Source organism: Calonectris borealis, chromosome 2 (assembly GCF_964195595.1).
Source record: "Calonectris borealis chromosome 2, bCalBor7.hap1.2, whole genome shotgun sequence".
NCBI classification, from domain to species: Eukaryota; Metazoa; Chordata; class Aves; order Procellariiformes; family Procellariidae; genus Calonectris; species Calonectris borealis.
In genome coordinates, this window is record NC_134313.1 from 47565932 (window position 1) to 47589578 (window position 23647).

The 23647-nt window shown below is 39.2% G+C and overlaps 1 protein-coding gene across 1 annotated transcript in view; it reads right to left on the reverse strand.

Annotated features, from left to right (window-relative positions):
* The window catches only part of SPIDR (scaffold protein involved in DNA repair), a 202656-nt gene that overhangs the window by 22996 nt on the left and 156013 nt on the right, over window positions 1-23647 (reverse strand). Inside the window, exon 11 of the mRNA XM_075141899.1 lies at window positions 4829-4987. Within this exon, the coding sequence (XP_074998000.1) occupies window positions 4829-4987 (159 nt within the window). The remainder of the gene's footprint in view (window positions 1-4828; window positions 4988-23647) is intronic.

The window sequence follows — 23647 nt, forward strand, 5'->3', positions numbered from 1 at the left end:
ATTAGAAATTACATATACTACATTAAAACACTGAAATTGTAATATAAAATACTTTTGATTCAACATGGATTTGCCTATGTTATTCTCCAGTGCTGGCTACTGAACAGATTCATGACAGAAGCACTGAAGATACAAGCAGCAGTCCGTGCTTGTTAAAGAGAAGAAAACTCAGGGAAAAAAGTTAATTTCTGATACATAAGCAGTCATCAAAAATAATAAAAAAGCAATGCAAATATTCAACACTTCAATGTGATTACTGAAATTATGCTTTAAATGGAACTCAACTTTCAACCACAGCAATTACCAAAGTGTTTCAGGACCTCAAAACCTCAGAGACGTGGGTGGCTCTTTTAGATGGCAGTCTTTTTGGAGGAGGGAAAACCAAAGGAAGGAAGTTATGACTTCCTTGCTCTGCAGAGGGTTCTTACTATTACATTTCCTGTCAACGTCTAGCAGTTGAAACACTTTCTTGTATAGCAGTTAGTGGTGGTCCTCTCTTCTGAGTGTAAACCAAAAAGAAGAGAAAGTATACAGTGAAAAGTAGAGGAAAAAGGAGAGAGATAGAGGCTAGAGAAGTATGGGACTTAAATAAATACAAAAAAAAAAGAAGAAAGAAAACCCTCAGGCACAATAGTGACCAACACTGCAGACAAATACAGGGAGATTTCACATTTCAGTGCCTAACATTTGAAAGTTTAAAATGACAAACAACAGAAGCCAACTTTATTTGAAAATACAGAAATTTCTCAGAGAAACATAACACTGGTTGATGAACTCAATATTCAGAGTCTACTTACTTTAGAGGAAAATGCAACAGATAGTACAGCAAACTGTTATGGAACAACCTGCCGTGAATTAAAGGTTGGGTCATGTGCCAAAGCTTATGAATTGATGTATCCTTCAAAGTATTTTACCCTATCCAACATAAGGGTGGATTTTAGCACTATCCATGCAACAGTTGCATCTTCTTTTGAAACTTGTTAAGCATTTTTTTCAATTTAGGAACAAAATTGGTACTGACACCCTGCGTTAATTATGTATTACGTTAAAGCATTTCTTCCTTCCCCCTCCATTTTTAAATTGGTGTCATCTTTCTGTTCTGCTGAACAGAAACTCTTCATATTTCTACCTTATAAGAAACCATAAAGAGAAGAAGCAGGTAGGTCTGCTATCCTCAGCAGTAAAACAACTCAGTGCTTGGCAAATCAGGTGAAAAGACACAAATTGTTGAAATCCAAATTATTATTCTGTGTGGAACTCCAGTCAGGGCTAAAACCATAAAATTAGTATTTTTTTCAATAAAGACAGATACCTAACTGCAACGTTTATCCCAACTTACTGAAATTAATTTCTGGTAGGAAGCAACAGACTATGACAATTTATAGCTTATTTACTCCGGAGGCATTTTAGTGAGAGCTCAGTCCCTGCATCTAATTGCATCCATTTAGTTACTGGTTATACCGGACATACCTGAAACATGCTGGGATCTATTAAAATAGGGGAGTTACATCTTAGTTGTACTGCATACAGATTCTTAACCAAAATTTCTGCCTCCAGCAGTACACTGACAAAATCTCACTTCCTCTTTCGCAAGGGGCTGAATTTGTAAGATTGACATATGAGGTATTGGGAAGACAAGAGAGAGAACATACACCTCTAAGGAGCCAACACCACCAGCGGCAGATCAATGAACATTTTTCAGTCTTCTCTCTTTAAACCACCACATCTTTCTTTTCTGCTGATGCTAAGCGTGCAGTTCAGGGAACAGTTGTAGGAAAGGCTAGGAGACAAGTATGAATGAGAAGGTGAAGAGAAAAGGTGTCAAGAAACAGATACTGAACCACATACATGCTGTTAATTCAGCTGCTACAATACTGGTTCCTATCTTATCCAACAGCCTTGTGAATTCAATAGACTAGAAGAACTGCTGGAAATAAAGACACTGAACAAGCCATGACTGAACATGCCGTGACTCAGCCACGCCCATCTGTCTTACAGGATTGCCAGAAACTGGACTGCAAAGGGAAACACCACTTCCTCTACTGGACTACAATGGGAAGGATTTCTTGCAGGGATGTTTTTGGGGTGTATGTTTTATGTGGGGTATGGGACTTGTACTGAAAACCATCTAAATCAGTGAAAAACCTTCAAATGACCTAGTACAAGACCCTAGTACTTGTTAAAGCATATGGGTATTCAAAAACAATATTCAACATTAACAGGGTTTCTCTCAATGTAAGATTACTATAATTCTAATTTTTCACAGGGTTGATCTTGGTCAAGACGGGACATGGTTGTCTAAGTTCTTATCCCACTTTTCTTTTGGAACACAAGTGTTTTCTCATTGGGAGAAGAAATGGGTTTAGCTTCTTTAGCACATCTTACAGTACAGGTCCATTCCAAAGATCAAGTCAGGCTTACAGCCAGGTTTCTGCCTGGATGTAAAATACCCTTTATTACAGGTTTTTAGTCCTTGAAATGCAACTTCAGCTTATAACAGTGATTTTAAAATTGCATTTACTGGAATGATGTTAAATAGTACTTTAAATTAAATACTTGATGATGAGGATGGATGATGGCCTGGAAAATTTTTTGAAAAATAAGTGGTCCATTATGCGAAAAGCTTGAGAAACTCTTGTATCTGTTAAATGAAAATCTCCTCTGTCTCACGGAGGGACTGGAGAAGCACTCTGTCTCTATAAGACAGATTACAGTCCATGTGACTGTGGGACAACATGCACGTATAGGATCTTATTAGCCATTCCTGGCTTTCTCCAGATAATGTGCTTCAAAGGCACAAAAAAAAAGTCATGACTTTTCTTTTGTATTTCCTACATTTTATTCCCTTTTATCCATTTTAAAAGCCACTGTCAGACTCCAGGAAACAAACCGTTTAAAAGCCATCTCCTTCTAAAAAGTAACTGGCGTCTCAAAAAAAAAAAAAGGCAGCAGTCTTCCTTGCAGGGCAGACAGACCACATAGTTCTTATTCACTCATGTGCTGCAAGCCAAGGTTGGGCACTCACAGGCATATCCCATCATGTGCTCGGATATACCGCTGGCTCTGGAAACCCATTTATCCAGTGGCAATGAGTTCTACAGTCTAATTATGCTCTGTGTGAATAAGTACTCCCTAATATTCATTTCAGCTATGGCTTTACTGTGGTTTCCATCACACCTAGAATGACACAAAACGTGTCCCAACACTTAAAAGTAATAACAAGTTATAAAGCAGAACTTAGGCTAAAACAATTAAGAAAAAAATAAATCCCTGAACAATTCCCCTACCCACCCATCTTGTACAATGAAATCACGTTTTAACCACTGCACTGTCCCTGAAGCTACACTAGCCTTTTTCTTTTAATGTTTCCTAGCAGGGTTACCACCAGCACAGCTCCAGCTGAGCCACCAGCATTTTCAGCAGTGTGTCTTCTAATCGTCCTCAGAATAGCCAGAAGTAAGTTACTGCTGCTTTGAAACACAATTTACATTAGAAAAAGTCTGTCTCTTATTAGCCAGGCAGAGTACTGGAAACACCAGCAGCCAGTTGTAAAACTTCATTTGTATCCAGAATTCCAACACCATTATTTAATTTGTTTGGAAAAAATGTAACTTGAAAAAAAGGCCAACAAAATAATTAAATAAGAAGACGTGTTTGTTATTAAAGAACCATAAAAATGCAAGTAGGCTTGAAATCCAAAGGATCTGAAAATTAACACTGCAAGTACATAAAAAGAAAAGCATACTGAATAGTGCTGGCTGGAAAACAACAATTCCATTTTGCTAAACATTTCAAGGCTTTGAAATTTGTTTTTGTTCCAATATGAAACAAAAATGAGACTTTCTGAAAGTTTTCATGAAATGAGAATGAGAGAGAGAGTATTCACTCCCTCTGGACCTGAAGAAATCTTCCCAACAAAATTGTCTCCAAAATAGATAATGTTTCCATGAAACATTCTGGTTTTGATGAAACAGCATTTTTCAAGAGGAAAAAAAAGTGTCAGCAGAAATATCATAGCCATTCTAATACCAAAGGCTTATCTAGATCGGATGCTTGTACGCATAAATTATGTTGAGAATTGAACCAATCTAATTATATTTATATAGGTCCCCATGTGAACACCATACCACTTTCCTTAGAAAGATACTCCAAGAGTATGGAGATAATGGATTTATTTAAAGTTTTTTTTTTCTTGATGAAAGATATTTTATTTTATTCAAAGAATGTAAAAGGAATTACAGAATAAGCAAAATCTGAGAGGTACCATACGTCAATTTGTTAGTTATCTGGGGGGATTTTTCTATAAACCTTATTCCAAAATAAGAATGCCTTTACGATTTGTGAGTTTTTTTTTTTAAAGAAACTTAAACCATGCTTCCAAAAACATACAGACTTAACTGAATTAAGCTCTCATATACTAAGGGAAAGTCTATGCTTGAATCTTCAACCCAGGCTGGGCAGCACTGTAGAAAAACATACTGTAATAAACAGTTCTGCAATGAAAGGGAGGTGGACTAATGTTTTTAAGCCTTTGAATCTACTTGAGAGGAAGAAACCACTCATATTTTATGAAATATTGCATAGAGTAATTCTTCTCTATTCCTTGGCTCTGCTAAGTGTGTATTTGTGTGTTAGTTTATTTATGCTCATTTTGGAGTATGGTTGGCTCAAGTACTATTGGATACCCCAAAAATGGCAGTGAGGACATTTAATTGAACAAAGCCCGATTCAGTTGTTCCAAAGAACATTGATCACAGAAATAAATAAAAAGGCAGATCATCTCTGCCTGCCACAGCATGCAGCACATTCTCCCATGAATTGTTCTCACCTTCCTCTTGTAGTTCTTTGCAAAATTTTCATTCCAACTAGGCAGCAGAATTTTCCTTCCCATCTCCTGCAGTACTGCTCAATGTCATCTGCAGAACTCAGGGACTGCAACTGCACTTCACTGAACATACCATAGGCATCCTGGACAAGGAGGCATAACCTGCAAAATATTCCTCTGTTACTCATTGGCTCCTGCTCATAACAAACTAGTTAGCAAATTTCTGAAAATTACATTACAAGCTTCAAAATAGGGCTTATCCTCTACAATATCTGGAGAATTCCTACCAAATAATGAATACCCGTATCAGTAAACAAAACCATTATCGTTAAAGGTTTTCTCATGTATATTTTGCAGGAGCTAATAGGGCCATGAAATAGAGAAGCATGGCTGAAAAAAAGCATAAAGGGCTTGCTCTGGGGATTAGATCAACTAATGGTGATGCACGATGTGGTTTGTGTACCTATAAAGAAAGAAGGTTGTGGTTTTGCCTAACTTGAAGTGAATTCTGCAATGCAGACAGAGCAATGATGAAAACGTATATGTGTGTGTGCATATAAATATAAAAATTCTGCTTACAAGTAAACAAAGCAACATATTTCACAAGTAATAATCACCAAGCATTACATTTTCTATAACTTTTTTTAAAAGAGTCCTGAAGAGGCAAAGAAAAGTGAAATGTCAATTTTTCTTTAAAACAAACAAACAAACAAACAAAAATCCAACATGAAACTACAGATTAGTACTTTCAATATGGGGTATGAAGAAGCCCACAGGAACTATTTTAAGGACGTAATTAAAGAACCTGCTAAACAAACAATTTGATTAAAGTAATCTATGGAAGTAGGGGCTGTAGGGCTGGGAAGTATTGCTTAACCAACTTGCTGGCATTTCAAGAAGATATTACTGTCATAGCAGATAAGGCAAAATCAGTGGATGTCATACATTTAGATAGTCAAAAATGCATTTCACAAGATTCTGCACCTGAGATGAGCAGCCACGATAGCATGAGTCATGCAGTGCTGGAGGAAGGAGGCTGCTGTCTACAAGATTGGTTTAATTGCCCCAGAAAGAGACAGTTAAGCATGGAAACTTTTCAAAGGGAGAGAAAAATTACCTTTGAGGATAGCACACACATCTTCATTTCTAAATAAAACTCAAGGGTGCACTAGGCAGCAGAATTCACTTCATTTCAAAGGTACATGCCAAAACTACCTTCTCCAGAGCAGTACCCTTGTTCACAGCAAGCTGACTCCAACTGCTTTTGGAGCACATCATACAACCTCTTATATGCATCCGGACCACATTCAACAGTAGTCATTATATCTTTATAAAACACATTTTAAACGAAATGAGCTCCTACATTCCTCTGGAAGAAATCCATGTATTTCTTCGCAGGGAAGCTTAGGCACATGGAAGATCATTAATCACAGTTCTCTTGTTGATTATGAACTGACTAACTTTGGCTTACACCCTTGAGAGGGCTGCATTCGACATAGGATACGACTCCAAAGCCTTTCAGACATCAGCAGCTGTGTAAGCACCAGCTGAGAGTCCTCATTTTTCAAATTCTGGGGCTGGTTTTGAGGAGCAGGGAGTGGTAGGACTGAACACAAATGAAGGCTCCCATATTTTCCCTGTATCTCTAGCTACAAGGGTCCCACTGAAACAGAGTCTTCACCAGGCAAAGAAAGCTTAGGTACAATTCCTCCACAGTCTGCCAAGGTTAAGAAGTCCTTCAGAGCCATGAAACACTGCTTCTACCCAGAGCAACGACACATAGGAGGAAACCAAATGCTGTTGTGACGTGTAGGCTGGAAGGATACATACCCTCATCTCTAGGATGAGTGGTGTTCCCCGCCTAGAAGGCGGGTGACTGTCCTAACAATACAAACCTGTGTCTTCAACAGCTCTGTCACATTTTTCATTTTCTTTGTAAAACAATCCGTGAGATGCCTTCTGGATTCATACCACAAGATCATCTCCAACTCAACAGAACAAAGACTGATGTGCTATGAACATGACAGCCCAGAAGCAGAAAAACTATGGTTGCCAGTCACTTTCCATGTTAGGACTTTGCAATCAGTTAAAGACTCTCCCTAGTTTTAACTGATTGGACTGAAACTCCTCATGCTATTGTCTTGTTTGGAAAAACAGAGCTAATATGCTCTGGACATTTCTGAAAATCAGATTGAGGGGAACAAGAAAAACAAAGCAAACAGTTTTGTCTATGTTAACAAAACATTCAGTGACTGTTAATTGTGAAAAATTAGGTCTCCGTATCTTGAAGCAAGCAAGGGCCAACGGAGTTAGCGTCTCAGATCTGATCAGTTCAGCAGTCTCTTAACTGATCACTGGAATTTCTCATATCTTTAGTGAGACATAACTGAACGCAAGTAAGTCTCAGACTAGCTGGCACCAGGCTCATATTAAGTCCTCTGGGACATGTTAATTGCCCAAGTAAAATTAGCTTGGTTGGTGCTGAAGACATCAGTCACTAGAAGTGCATTTTCCCAGTTCTTTTAAGCCAAGCAAAGAGATGGCTGCTGTCAGACATGGGACTTTCAACTCCCCGCATCCCTGGCCGCATATTTCCATCCCTTTGTGGTGGCAGCATAAATGGCTAGGATAGGAAACTGATCTGACCAAAAAAATGCTGTCCCCAAATAATCATCATCATCACTGTCATCAGATCAGCTCCTTGAAAATTAACTCTGTACAAGTAAACTCCTATTTGCATGGAGTACTACTTCTAGACAAGGATGTATTTTCCAGGCAGGATTAGGAGGCTAAAGCTCCCACTCCAGCTGTCTAGTGTATGCAGCACAACATCCCAGGTCATATGATGGGAGAATGGTCATCATATGACCAAGCTCGATATACAGAAGGAAGAACTGTGTAACCTGAGGTTTATATCACTAATGTTCCCAATCACACTAGTAATGCGTTCATGATTATTGGCATCATGAAGAAACATGGAGCAGCAGAACCTCTTGCACCAGACCCCAAGTACTCTTGCTCTATTAGGACCGTACACGTGAGCAGACATCTACTATACTGCACTTGTTCTAACAGCATCCAAAAGGTAGTTACGATTTCTCTGCAACGTGCATTTAAAATGAAATGTATATATTCACCCACTTGGAAAACAGAATTTCAGAAATAACCTTCAGATGCCCAATTTCAGGCTAAAAGATGAGGAATATCCCAAACTAACGCTATGAAGAGAACTTCATAAACGCATGTTCCCTGCTTCAGCACACTTATAAAACAGCACGAATGAATGATGACAAAAACTTGAAATATTCTCAACATCATTTGATCTGTCTCACACTGATTTAGTAGGTAATGCTATAGGTATTTAATGATGAGTGACAACTGATTTTCATACTTAATGACTATCATGAAATCAGCTGAATCCCACAACAGACTCAGCGATGCATCTGGAGAACTATTTTCATGTTCTCTGAAACCAGTTCTGTTCTTCCGGATTTTGCACATGCTATTAGCATCACTAACAGTAGTTTCATTGCTTTCAGAGGCTGTTGATTCATGGCCTTAACTTCCACACCAGCATTGTTTTTTTCCTTGATTTCCCTTTATTCCCAGAAAAGTGCATTTGTATTATTTTCCCATGTTACAGCGTTGCTCTAATATTGCAGCAAATGTTCTTGCAAATTAAGATTTAGCAGCAAGTCTAACTGTGATTAAAGCAACATTTTGTCCCATGATTCTTCCCCCCTTTAAAGCTCACTACCAGGATGAAAACCCACATCTAAATTATGAGACAAGCTGCAAATCCAAAATGAGTATTTGCTCCCAGGAATTCAGCATTTATATTTTGTGTATATCTACCACAAATACTTTTTTTCCATAAAATGTGGTGTTTGTACTGAATCAGTTAATCAGCTAAAACATACCTTTACCAATGTCTTGGCAGTATGCATAGTAGTGAACAGTTAAAAAAAAGGGCAAGATCACCATTTTTATCAGCGGTGCTCCTGTAGGGAGGAAATAAGGACCAGCTTTATTTTTGGGACAATAGGAGGCAACCCTGGGTAAGACCTGAATTTAATATACTGTTTTGGAAAGTGAAATTTCTCATGCAAAGGAGCAGAGAATTCACTCCAGGAGTGAGGGGTGGCAGGAAAGCCAGTAGAGGAGTGAGTGTGGGAGATGCAGACTAAGGAAAAGGTGAAGTATGACTCATTGGTAATAACAAAGGGGGCGAAGATAGGGAATGATAAGAAGTGAGGCAAAGATTAGCCTTTTTTTCCTTCCTTTTTTTTTTTTTTTAAAGTAATGACACAGTAAGTCTCATGCAAAAGCTTGGGAAGATTTTGTTAATTTGCTAATAGCCAGGAGCGAGGATGGGGGCTGGAGGAAGATGAGACTGATTACTCTGCATTATTTCTACGACTGTGCTGATCTTTAGGACAAAATGTCTCCCAGTAGAAATCTGGAGAGGATTACAGGATTACTCTGACATGCTCTTCTCCTAGTTAGTCACTCCTCATGGGTAAAGGGTAAAGCCTTCTTTTACTATTACTTTTTTATGTATGAAAAATCATATCTCTCCATACTGCTGCCTTGTATTGGGCAGCAGACTTCTGGAGAGGTAATAGCAACAAAAACATTCTTCAGCTTTGGTCACCTCCAGCCTCCTCAGCAGCTAGTGGAAAAGAATAAGAAAAAGGGGATCTGCCTGTGGAGGAGATGAGAGCGCACGAAGGCCAGAACTGGCTGATGACACAGATATTGCCTTTACTGAGTCTTGTGAAAACAAGCAGCAGAAATTTGTCATGAACAGATCTTAACTAACAAATAATTGTTTTACCCTAGGGTAGGAGGACAACCATGTGGCCCACAGCAGCTTTTCTCCATGCATAGCTAAGCTGTGCAGTACAGCATGAGGAGCAGACAACCAGGCAAATGCTACCACCTTCGCAGAGCTCAGCAGGGACTTCATTAGTTACTCTTTTGTTGGAAGGGAGGGAAAGGGGAGAACGGGGAAATGCCTGAAAACTAATTGAATTGTATTAGCTCTGATATTTGCTCATTTATCTTAACCATCCAAGAGACAGCTGCTGCTGCTTTGTTTGTCAGAAGGACTTCTTATCTCTTTGAGGTGCGGTCCTAGCAGAGGCATAAAGCACATGTACATAAACACACATAAACAAAAACCCCCTCTCCCTTAATCACCAGAGGCACATCACTACCTACACAACTCCAATTCAGCAACTTGTCTGGTCAAGTCTCAAGGTGGAGCTGATTAACTCCTGCTAATATGGCTCAGATTCAAATTGTAACCTGCAGGACACCACCCTACCGGGATTTAATTTATCCCTACCTTATGCACACCTTGCATTCACCATACTCATATTATCTCTGAAAAATCAAAGCTCAGGGCACAGGTCTAAACACAGGGACAACCATCCATCTCCCCCACCCCCTCGTAACACCAGCAGGATTTTCCTTTTAAAAGCATCGTATTCACCAGATCACAAACTGCTTCACGTTCCCTTCTGAAAACTACCTACCCACTGTAGCCTTCTTTAGGCAGACACAAGATTCAGAGTTTTCTGCTTAAAATCCATGCCATTTGCTGTCACTAAGTAGTGAGTGAGGCTCTACAGAGCATAACTGTGGATTGAATGGTACAAATAAAAATTAATTACGATGATGACTAGCCCCTTCTGTGCATAGGCTGCAGAGGTACACAGATACAGAGGAAAACACAAGCACCACTGCTTCCAGTTTATAAGGGGAATCCTGGTTATAACTCCCTCCAAGTATAGCCATTTCTAGCACCCAGGCTGGTGCTCTGGTTTGAAGCACTGAGATGACCAAAATAGCAATCATTTGCTTTGAAAACTGGAGGTTTAAAATTACTGAAAAGCAGAGTTTGTGATCATGTACATTTTTATTCAGTAATTGTGGAAGAACCCAGAAGGAAAGAAAGGAGAAGGCAGTTCAGGAGTGCCAGACTTGGCAGAGTGGGAACAGTGCACACGGTTAACACCAGACACTCCAGTTCCCTCCAGCAAGAGATGGGCTGTCCTTGCAGAAGTATTGGTGGAAAACTGCACATGTGACAGGAGTATCACCAGAGCAATGAGCAAGTCTTATCTCAGCATCTCAAATAGAAAATATGTAGCAGAGGCCTCTCTGGTCTCAGGAAAGGAATCTTTTTTTTGCAGGCAGTTCTTAGCATGTGTGAAATAGGGTATTTATATAATACACTTTGCAAATAACTCACTACAGTAACTATACCAAGCCCACCATTTTGATTTTCCTTGGTTTTCCTTACATTTTTATGCATATGTTAAAAAAAAAAAGAAAAAGAATGAGGGAGGTTATAAAATAACTTGCTTATTTTTATTCACTTCCTTGAATAGTCACTTACTTCAATACAACTCAAATGCAACTTCCACAAGGTCTTTCCCCCGCCTGCTGATTGCTTTTTCCATTTCTTCATTCAGGTTAATCCTTCCACCTACTATTTTCTGTCTATGACCTGAAGAAGCCGCCCTTCTGTGGGAAATGGCTTTTGTGCGTAGGAAGAGACCTGTACGAGCCAAATATATCAGCAGGGCTACCTTTTTAATGCAGAACATGCATGTAGAGAATGGAGCTCCACACTGTAAATGTTCCCACTCAAAACATGGAACATCGCCTTCCTGGTGGGAACTACATACGATTTCTTGGGAACCAGACAGCTTTTCATACTTGCAGTGACAACCACGGCTTCACATGCGACAATTTTTTCAGCATAAACCATTTCTTCTATGAAGTTTTCATGCGGCACCAAATGAACTTTTTAAACTCCCCATCTGACACTGTCTCTAAGTGCACTTTCAAATTAAACTGCTGATGTGTGTGTTTTATTTGTATGCAGAATTTTACTCAAAAGTAAACAAAACATTTAAAACCATAAAAAGACATTCCTGACATCCACTCAAACACAATACTGAGCCTAAGCTATAATTTCAAACAGTTACAGAGTTGCATTTGAGAAATATTTTCAGCATCAGCCGATAGCTTCACTTATCTCAGATTCATAAATGAATATTGAAGTTGTTCTATATTAATAGTTTAAATGCAAAGTAATAATGCCATGGAAGTAAAAATTTATGGTGATGGTTGGTTTGGAAGACACAGAAAGGTAAGGAAAAATAACTTCCCAAGTACTGCCTAAAAGTTTGTACCAAGGTTCAGCCGCAAGAAACCAGATCCCCTCCAGATCCCCCAGGCATCTCCTCCATACAACACTACACTGCACATAATTTATGGTCCTTCTGCTAAGATCCATTTAATACAGCTTGTTACATAAACAAAAACAATTTTGGGTGGTAACAAAAAAGCAAGCACATCAGATCATCCCAGCTTGTTTCGGACTCACTATGCTGTTAATTGTAGTTGGTAAAAAAAAATAATGATGCATACACTCCTCAGGCTCCTCAGTGTACCATTACTTCAGCATGGAATCCCCTCACAATCCCTTGGTTATTTCAGTATACAATTCAGAGAAAATAATATTATTTTCCTGTACGTCATGATTTACTAATCAAGAGTAAAAATGTACATTTAAGGAACTTACAGCTCAGCTGAAAACTGCAAGTCTTTCTTATGGATGATATCCAATAGAAAAATCATGTTCCAAATATAACGTGTAATTACCACTCAGTCATTTAAAGTACTTATCTATGAATCTGAGGAGGGGTTCTTTGTTTATTTTTTTAATCTTAAGACTTTGTAATTATTGTTTTGGCATCCAAGAATTCCAACAGTTGGCGAGGTGCTGCCAAAAGATCTTCTCCTGCAAGGTGCTCAGCACCCTCCTTTCCAAGAAAATCAGCATTCAGTTGCTGGTTCTGGCAACATTTCACATCAACTTTGCCACGCTATGTTTCCTCCACGCCTCAGTTCCTTATACGTAAAAATCAGAATAAAAGTCCTGTCTTCAAAGGGTGATCTGAAAGCAATAGCTGAATAATATGGTGGTACCTTGGAGGGCAGGTCCACAAAGTCTATTCTGTGTGCTAGATTCCATTTGAGTTGGGGGAGGAGGCTATATACATGTATGTATATATACAGAGAGAGAGGGCTTCCTTGCAGTATCAACCCATTTCTTCCATGCTACAGGGCTTAGAGAACTCTCAACTCCCCCTGCAAAACCCACGACGAGGGCTTTACAGAATTACAGCGTCTGGAATGAAGCAAGAATACTGTAGCAGCAGTACTGGGATCACTTATCTTTCAAGACCATTTTGTTTGTGGATTCACCAGATTTACTTCTGCACCACATAGACCATGAATGGGATCCTAGAAGATTTTATTTAAAAAAAAAACCAAACCCAACACGAAGTGAGTATTGGAAAAAATAACTGCCCATTTCAGCAGGCATTCTTGGTAGTATAGCATTGCACATGCGCTTCCCCAGTGCATGTGAAAGGTAAATGAAATATAATAACACTGCGGGATTTCTTACAGAGCTGCGTCTGTATTCAATAAGACATTCTGCTGTTTCAATGCCACATCAACCCACTGAACTAGCACAAAAATATAATATTCATTGAAATAAAAGGCAGAATAAAGAGCAAAGAAGAAAAGCAGAAGTGAAATCATGTTAGGGCTCCTTCCCTGGCAGAAAGGCAAAATTCCACTCTGGTCCGCCGTTTCTGTTTTTCACTCATGCTGTTTTTCTTTACTCTGCTTTAGTGGCTGCCTTTCCTAGGTGTGTTTCTAAATGAGGGATAGGGAGCGTGTTTGTGTGTGCGCGTCGCGTGTTTACAAGAGTTATGGTAGCAGTTCTCAGCAGTCCACCGAGAGTTCTAGGAAACAGCCCCTGTTATTTTATTCTGGGTCAATGTCAGCTCATGTCAGGCAGTAAAGATCACACAGGACAGCTCGCTCCATCTCGCAGTCCTGGCCGGAGGCCTCAATGGGAGAGGGAAAGGGAGCGAGCTGCGAGTGGGCGGAGAGCCTTCCCAGCACTCTACCAACCACCGCACGAGGAATTATGATAAACACCACTCTGGAAACCAGATACAACAGTACATTGTGTTCTTCTTCGGAAAAACAACCAGACTTCGGCTCACTTAAAGTAAACAGTTAATCCTGTTTATCTTTTTTTTTTCTTTCTTTCTTGATGAGTTGTTAACAGAACAATCTCTTCTGCAAAGCAAATAAGAGATCTGTCCCTTAAATTCGTACTGATTTTCTCTTCCTTCAAGAAAAAAAAAATCAATTCGATATGTAAACTTTCTACTATCGGCAAACAGTGTGGAATAACAATCTTCCTTGGCTTAAACTGACTTAACAAAGCAATGCCAAAACTGAATGAAACCTTTCCCTCACTTACATACTTTATTTTGGAAAACTGAAGTCCCAAACAGAGTGTTCTATTCATCCCTTTTAACGATTTCTTTTCTGACAAGAACAAGCAAAACTGGTTAAAACAACAAAAAAAATCAGGATGCGTGGTGTCCTTGCAGCCTGAGTACAAGGTGCCTGGGGAGAACACATTAGCTACTGAGCGGGGGGGAGGGCGGCTGTTCCCAGGTTTTCTCTGGGAGGTGAAGAGAGTCAGACTAACCGAGTGCAAATGAAGGAACAAACTATTATTCTCTTTTCCAAAATATATGCTTACTGTGCAAATTCATGATGTCCCTGACTTTCAATATTAAGGGTGATTAATTAGAAAAGCAGATGGAATTGATTATCTTGTTTTGCTGGAGTCACCACAGCCTACCTATTAACTACTTCTTACTGGGGACGCTAACCGAGTCCACTGAAAGCTACAAGCTTTTCCAAAGGGAATTCTAATTTTTAGCACTCGGGAGTTTAAATAGCTCTGAAAGTCAACAACGAAAGTGTGCTTAACATCCCCAGTCAGTAAAAGTTTGTTGATTTAGCTATTTATAATCATAAAAATACATGATTTGCAAAACTGAAAGAGGAGAAGGAAAATATTTCCCTGTTTTATTTTTAGTCATCTTGCAAGCTCTAAGATTCTGGGTTTTCTGTGCAACCGATGTCATCAAGTGCAAAAATGTAAATTCAGGTCTGGGAATGAAAGTATGATTTTCAGATTTCAATTTTTAAAATATTTCACATGTAAAACTTTTATATTTTTTATGCTTTTTCTGCCTTGAGATCTTAATTTACTTTGCATTTATTTTTGAATCTTTTGCAGCAATTGCTGAATTTACATTGCTCTCATGAGCTCTGAAGTGACAGAGCAGGACAAAGCAGCGCTATCTCCCGTTACCGAAACTGGGCTGGGGAGGCAGCTATCAGCGGGCCAGGGCCAGAACCCCAGAGAAGCAGCCTCAGGACTATCCCCCCCAGTCCACCACTTTGCCCACCACAGCCTCCAGCCAAGACTGGAAGAGCCAGTGTTGGTAGGACAGGTCTGCTGTGAACACTTAATCTTGCTCCAAGTGCACCCTGTCATTTAACCCCCTCGTCCCAGTGCTGCACCTGCACAAGAAATGCATGGTTGCTCTCTTATGACCGTGGGTTTGGCCCACCAAATTTGTCCCACCAAATTTGTCCCCAAATTGATGGACAGTCCACAGCGCTATCTATGAAGGACCCAACTTACGCTGGGGTGCTGCAGCTCTGAGCAGAGTGGTTATTAGCTGCAGGACTGCAGGGAAGAAGCAATATACTTTGGTAAAACCGCTCTCTCGGGAAGCCAAAGGAGAATGTGGTGGTGCTACGGTCTCTGCTTGTTGGAGAAACTCCTGGGCGAAGGAGAAAAAAGCAATAAACCTAAATCTTTTAGGGTGCAGTTATAATCCACGTACAAAAGAGGACTCCCTTTGGCTCCCCAAGTTTTGACCTCATGGTGGCTGGCCACCATCACGCCCTATGTCAGGAGGGAATGTATCAGCTGAGAGGAATGCCAATGAGAGGTGAATCGATGGGAGATCGTTAGGAGATGAAGCAACAGCACGAGGAAAACGTGGAAGGTGAAGAAAACAAAGATCAGGAGGAAATGCTCTCTGATATTACCTCTTTTCTACTTCCTTTCTTACACCTTGCTGTTCTCCACGTCTCTGGTAGTTAGAGATTAGGGGAAAAAATGCCAGCCTGTGGCAACACTAGTATAACCCTGTGGATGATCTACGAGCATTATTGATGGGAGAACTTCCCCCAGACATGGATTTTTTATATCAGAAATTATGGACACAACAAGCGCTGCTGAAAGGGAAGTGCAGATGGCAGCAGTTTTCCAGTTTGAAAATAAAAAAAAAAGTTTTGTTACCCTTTTAAGCTTCCATTTGAACTTTTCAAAATGAGAAATCCCATTTTCCATTATAGGTCAAGTAAAGCTTTATAAATGACTTTTAAATAAGCAGCAGGTTTGAGCCATTATCCAAATCTCACTCAATTTCCATTGATTTCAATAAGCTTCACTTCATGCCGAATAGCAGGCAGAGGAAACACCTGGGCAGCACCAGTAACATTCCTCCACCTTGATTTCATTCAATCATTCATGCAAATTCCATGTTTCTCTTTTAAAACTATCTAAACTGAACACCAATCAAGGATCATAAACTGAAGTAATTTTATAAACATCACACTTACAATTTCCTGTAATTTCTAGGAATCATTTTTAGCAGGACCAAAACTACTTGGAACACAGCACACAGTACATAAAAAAGAATCTTAAATCTGCCATATTCTGATTTTTTATTTTTTTTTGCATTTAATTGGGTAATCTTAAGACATGCATAGAAAATCTCTCACTTACATCATCACTTTGGTTATCTTCGGATGCATATGGAGATTTCAAAAATTATGTGTGCTAGTGGGAAGTGTCCTAAAAGAAAAAATCTCTACTACAGCATCTTAATCACAATTACTCTATATGGATGATAGTCTTTATTTTATATCTCATGTATGTGGAATACTATTTCATTGTAATGACACAATCAGTCATTACACTGGATTTAATATAATAACCCTGGTCAAATACTGAGAAACTATATGCGTGGTATACTTGATTCTGATTTTCCCTCCCCCTATAAAAAGAAAACAGTCCTGAAAGTAAGAATCTGTTCAAATACCAGTACAGCATAGTCTGTTCTCGTTATTTATATTCCAAGGGAAAGAAAAAAAGAGGACAAATCTACAGGAAGAGTTTAGAGAGACAAAAGATAATCATGTAAATTAGAACTGGATTAGGCCCTTAGTAAACCTATCTATTCGTGCCAAAAGAGGTGATTTAATATTCTGTGGTTAAGATTCTGGTTTTGTGTCTTATCCAAAAGAATATCAACAATAGCACATTGTTCTCCTACCACCATGCTGGTGTTACAGCCTCTGATGTGATTCAGCAGAGACTTGAAGGGAGAGGCACAGCTCAACACAGTTTGGATTTTCCTGAGCTGTCACCCATTGCAGGCCAGCAGGAGATACAACATCACAGCCGAGATAACAAGATACCTTTTGTCTTTAAAACATGCAGCTTCCTGTTGATAGTATTCTGTATTGTCACACTTGTCTCATCCTCTTTTTCCTGTCACACATACCTTCTCTAATTGACACTTCACTGAACTGCACTGAGGAAGCATTAGGACAGGGATGACTCCTTCTGCATGCCTGTAGAGCATCTGATACAGGGTACAAGCCTTGATCCTCATGGGAGTATTTGTGTCACAAAACCAGATCAAAGCTCTGGCATAGCCGTTTAAACATCAGTCGCTGCTGCTTATCCTTCTTGACAACAAGCAATAGGGCTAGTATTTGTATTTTCAGGTACTATCAGCATCTCAGCAGTTGCATTTTTCCCTCTCAGCCTCTCCACTAAGTAGGATCTCTTTGCATCGAAGGGTCTCAAAGCACGCTGCTAGACGGCTCCTCCAGCCTGACTTCGCCCCCATCTCCGGAACAAAGCGTTCAAGAACCATCAGAGGGAGGTCTGAAGATTGGTTCAAGGGGGCTCCTTGCTACTGGACGTGTAATGTAAGACACAGAGAACCACCAGCATATAGAAATGATGATATTTTACATACATATAGACCCATTTTCAGGCACTCTTTGTTGTCATGGGACACACTGTTCATGGTTTTATCTCCACTGCCAGCTAATGTCAGACACCCTTGATTTTGGCTCTTATGACACGGTGTAACTCATGTACTCCTAAGGTAAAGCATAAAAAGAGCCTAAATTTTAAAAATGCGAATACTCTAAAACAAATACAGACAAAGCCTCCAAAATTACATTCTCAAGAATAGGAGACAAAATGCCTATATTTTTAATAAATGTGCCTTCTGACCAGCCTTTTTTCAAACACGTTTCCCAACTTCCACCACTGCAAGAAGTGTGAAAATATCAACAAGACAAAAATAGAATAAATGAAACCATAGTAAGTGAATCCCACTTGGATCAATCTAAGCATTTTGTTTTACCATTATAAAAAACTAAGTTAAAAAATCATAACTGAAATGGAATTTCTAAACAAGTCGTTTTAGAGTAGGAAAATGCCATTGTTTCAAAACATAGCATTTCAGCAATTTCACAATTTTTCAATTGCTTATACAAGCTTTTCGTAAGAAAGTTTTCATTTTTTTACAAGATGATCTGACAGAAAATTATTTCTTTGAAAAATTCCCAACCATTTTTCCTAGAAATATTTTTCAAAACTGTAATGCAGTAACTATTCATTAATTTTCAAGGCTTTGTTTTGACAAAACGTAATTATCCAGCATACCAAAGAATAATTACCCAGTATGCCTGTACATAGAAGCAATGCTGAATGGTGAGAGATGGAAATGCAATAGATATTTCCCGCCCCCCCCCCCCAATAGATGTAGAAATATGTTTGAACATATAACTTCTTTTCAAGCAGAAGCAAAACTATAGGAAAAGCTATAAGAAAACCACTCTTGCGTGCAAATTTTGAGTTATAGAACTTACACAAAATAGAAGTACATTTTCATGCTTACATCTCTTCCTGGTTATTAAAAATAGCCTATTAAAGCTTAGGAAAAGTACAAGCCCAGTGGAAAAAAGGTAATTTTTAAATTTAGAAAGCAAAAATAAAGAAGCCTGGGTCCTCTACAGAAAACAAACAGGTTGAGACTGCCAGCGCCATCCCTGGAGGTCCAACGTGGCTATTGCTATCCTCCTGGGGGGCTACCAGGATTGGGTCCAGGCCCTGATCCTGAACAAAAGTAACATGAGAACAGACTACTGCTTTGGTATGCACCTGAAACGAAGGTCCTGGGCTCCACAGCAGCCTGCCTGAAAGCGAATTGGGGTATTTGGGGGCAGCCGGTGGAGAAGCCCAGTGAGGATCCTGAACCTCATTAAGAAAAAGGGCTTATTCCAACCTCCTCCGCTGCCTTACCTTACCTGGACTCTCTGCCAGGCATGAAGCAGTGCTGACTCTCAACAGCAATTGCAGGATCTGATCTGGATTCTACAGTTTAACTGCACCTATGGATTTCAAAAGTGGTTTATGTGCATTTCCAAAGAAAAAAGAGAGAAACACTCATGAGAATTTTCTTGGAGAAAAGGTGATAACTACAACCTGTACCTAACCCCATTTGGATGTGTCTTTATCACTAATTTTAATTCCGAAATGGCAACAGGCATAAACCATATTTCACTGCTCTTTTTAAGCCAGTTACCTAAATAGGTTCTTTTAATGACAGTCCCACAAAATATGATAAAAATGTTCCACACATAGAACTAGATTTTGGATTTTTAAAAATTTGCATGGAAGTCTAATTCACCACAAACTTTCCTTTCTTGACCAAAAGACATTTCTTTAAGCACAGTTAGTTGTAAACAAATATACATGTATAAAAAGATGTATTTTTTTCATATAGTGTTAATCCAAATATGTAATTGCAAAGGCACAAAAAAGCATTCTGCTTCAGGGGTACGTTCCCAGCTTAGCTTGACCTGATATGACAAGACAGGATGCCCAAGAAAAAGCTTGAAGATTGAGAAAGCATTGAAAGGTAGCACAATAAGACAGTAGGAAGAACTGACTTTCTGTAGAAAGGCTAACGCTTTCCCACTTGCCTGCCAAATCAATGCTGAAAATCATATACCACATATTCAATGTTTTTTTAAGAATTAAATTTTTATACTCCAAAAAGTTATTTTTCTACAGCACAGACAAAGATTTATGTTCTTGTAGGGCAAACAAATGTGATACCATCTGATTTGCGACGAGACACCAAGAGAACATTTAATTTCATGCTACAGTTTTTTAACTTGAATTCATAACTTGCCCTGTCTTCCCTCATCCATTTCCCCTTTCTCCCCAATCTGTCATACTACATGTGTTTTTCAGTGCTGCATATACTGACCTCTGTGTACATACTGACCCCAAATTTCAATATTAGCTATCAATGAAAGATTCCCAGTATTCCTCATTTTTTCATTCCATAGTGTGGACACTAGTTTTAATCCTACAGCTGGGATGTTAATGTATTAACATCACTTATATAAACAGTGTATTCTTTGTATGTTTTATATTATAATTTTTAATTATTATTAAGTTATTATTGTTAAGTGATAGGGACCTGGGGCAAATCAAGTCTGTAAATACAGCTATACTAACATCATCTAATTGATGAAGTGGGAAGAATGTTTTGTAGAAGTCAGTAATATTTCCCTAGTGGGGAATTTTCTAGCTAAAATACACCAGTTAACAAAAGATTATGGTGAGTAGGAGAAGAACCTGAAAGCAAACAGAACTTACTGCTGTTTTACATGTGTGAGTTAGCAGCAGAGTATTAGAAATCTTAAAGCATCAATGCAGATTTGTCTTGGGACTCTGGTTAACTGCTCTAGCATCAGTGCTTATAAGCATCAGTAAGAAAGCAAGCAGCCATCAGGTGCCAGAGAGAAACGCTGTCTGCAGTTATTCCAAAATGAGGTCGTAGGAACAGCTTATCACTTCTGAACAACTACTTCAACACCTACATAGAGGGTGCTGATGCTGGCCTGGAAGGGTACACAATTAGGAGAAGCACTGTCCTCACCACCCGTATTTTTGCCTACCTGAAGAACAACGGTGACAATTCATCTACTTCAACAGCACTTATAAGGTGTTATTTATTCAGGTTTAGAAACACACAAACGGAAGCTACTGTTTTATCTGTTAAATTATGGTAATTACTACACTGATCATCTTGTTCTACTGACTCAGTTTATTGAAGTTGCCAGAGAAGACTGCCTATCCCTGACCACTGCGTTAAGAGTTATGAAGTGGTTCAAACTTCGGGTATTTGCAGTTGTGGAATGGGTTGCACGATTTCAGCATCATGGTGGGTGAAATGGAGTAAAGGGGAATGGACTGTCTGGATTTTACATCCTTTCTAGTTTTTTCACCTGTTGGGTGACCTGACTAAGATTAAGTTGGAAAACAATTAAAGTGTCAATGGACTATATCTCATCTGTCCCATCCACTGTGCAAAAAGGGACCAGACTGCACAATTTGGGAGGAATAATTAATATTAAAATAGACTGCATTTATATCAGAATCTTAAGATATGTTCTTTACCTATTTACTTCTCCTTCAGTGGCCATAAAATCTCCAAAGACAATAAAGGTTACCTTTGATACTTTAAATACCCAAAATAAAATCTGCTAGAAATCATTTGGCATATATTTAAAGTATCTCATTACATAGTTTTACATGTGCACGACCTAGCTGGAAAAATTAGAAATGGTAAATTGTGGCTTATAAAAATTATACAAGAATGGTTATTGGGTAGCCAACAAAGCTGTGCATTGCCAGTGGACCATCACTTCCAAAATTCATCACAACAAGCTCCATGCTTTCCTTACTTTATGTGTTGGTATACAGGTAAAGAGATGGTTCCACTACAGAAATACTTCTTACAGTTCCAACTCTCACGTAACTTATATCATGTAAACGGAGATTTCAAAATAATTTATCTGAAGGCTACGCTAGGCAGAGAAAAAGTACCACATATTTACACATCACACAAGAATGACTTAGAATCTTGTCATGGCTGCTCACAAAGTGATGCTCCCAGAAAGCAAGAATATTATCTTTCAGCACTGCAGCAGCATTTTAATGTACAGTAAGAAACTTTCACACAAGCTTTGCACTTCACTGGGTTTTAGTCAGAAGTTTTCCCAAGGTACAACCATGACAGCAGAAGGCAAGGAGTGCCTTTCCATTGTCTTTTCAAGTCCTTTCCAACATCTCGGTATAATAAAATCAAAATACAACGACCTGTGAGGAGGCCAGTTTGCAGTATGTGGGTAAGACACAGAAGAATGCCATGTGAAAAGAACTAGACATCTACTATCTCTGATGACATAAGGCTGTATTAATCTAAGTAAAACTGCCCAACCAAAACAGAAATCAGAATTTGCAATGCGCAGGGTCAGAATACTTGGTCTGCCTAGAAATAGACAAATTTGCCTTCCATGTTCAACTTGCTTTGTATAAGATTTGTGATATTAAAAGTGGTTCTGGACTGAAATTTAACATAGGCAATCTCAGGACACAGCAAACTTTTTACGTTGTTTTCAAATGTCTAGTTGAGTAATGAAAGAAATATTAACATCTCCACCTACACTTCCCCACAAACTAAACTTTTTAATGACCATATTCAGCTAGGAAAATGTCCAGCTTTTCATGATGTGCATTTCAGTGCTCTGTAGATTTCAAGATCGTTTGTGTTTTCTGTAGTGTGTCTTCTTAACTATGACTCGAAATCATATTCACTGAAGGATTTTCTGTCAAATCATAAAGTTCTGTATTTTTCATGCTCTGCAAGAACAGCAAGGTTTTAAACTAAACATTTTTTCCATACGCAAAGGTATATATATACACACATCCACACATATATATATCTCCATATCAAACCTGCAGACTAAAAATATTATTTGTCAGGCAGTATCAACATTTAGCACCCACAAACTAAAAATTCCACAAATTTAGTATCCACAAACCAAAAAACAGTTTCACATCAGGAAGTATTCAGTGGAGATACCAGATGAAGGTGTATCTGCCCTACACAATTGATTCCCCACTCCTAAACTGTAGTACGCTGTCCCCCCTCCTCCCTCATAGCTGTGATGGCAAAACAGGTTGAGGCAGCACAAGAAATCAGATCAGGGAACTGATCTGGCTTTAACAAACAAAGCTCAGATGCAAAAATTAAGTTTTTTACCTGGAGTATTACATCCAGCTCTGGAGTCCTCAGTACAAGAAAGACATGGACTGGTTGGAACAGGTCCAGAGGAGGGCCACAAAAATGATGAAAAGGATAGATCACCTCTCCTATGAGGGAAGGCTAAGAGAGTTGGGGTTGTTCAGCCTGGAGAAGAGAAGGCTCCAGGGAGACCTTATTGTGGCCTTTCAATACATAGAGGGGGCTTATAAGAAAGATGGGGACAAACTTTTTAGCAGGGCTTGTTGCGACAGGTCAAGGGGGAATGGTTTTAAACTAAAAGAGGGTAGATTTAGACTAGAGAAAAGAAAGAAATTTTTTACAATGGGAGTGGTGAAACACTGAACAGGTTGCTCAGAGAGGTGGTAGATGCCCCATCCCTGGAAACATTCAAGGTCAGGTTGGACGGGGCCCTGAGCAACCTTATCTAGTTGAAGATGTCCCTGCTCACTGCAGGAGGGTTGGACTAGATGACCTTTAAGGGTCCCTTCTGACCCTAACAATTCTATGATTGTATTTTTCTTTTGCATCAGTTTGCTGACTTAGCATCCCAAACAGCTGTTCCAGCTCAACTGAATGGGCACCCTGGCATGTAATGGTGACAAGACAGCTCACCAAGGTGAGGAGAGGTGGGGAG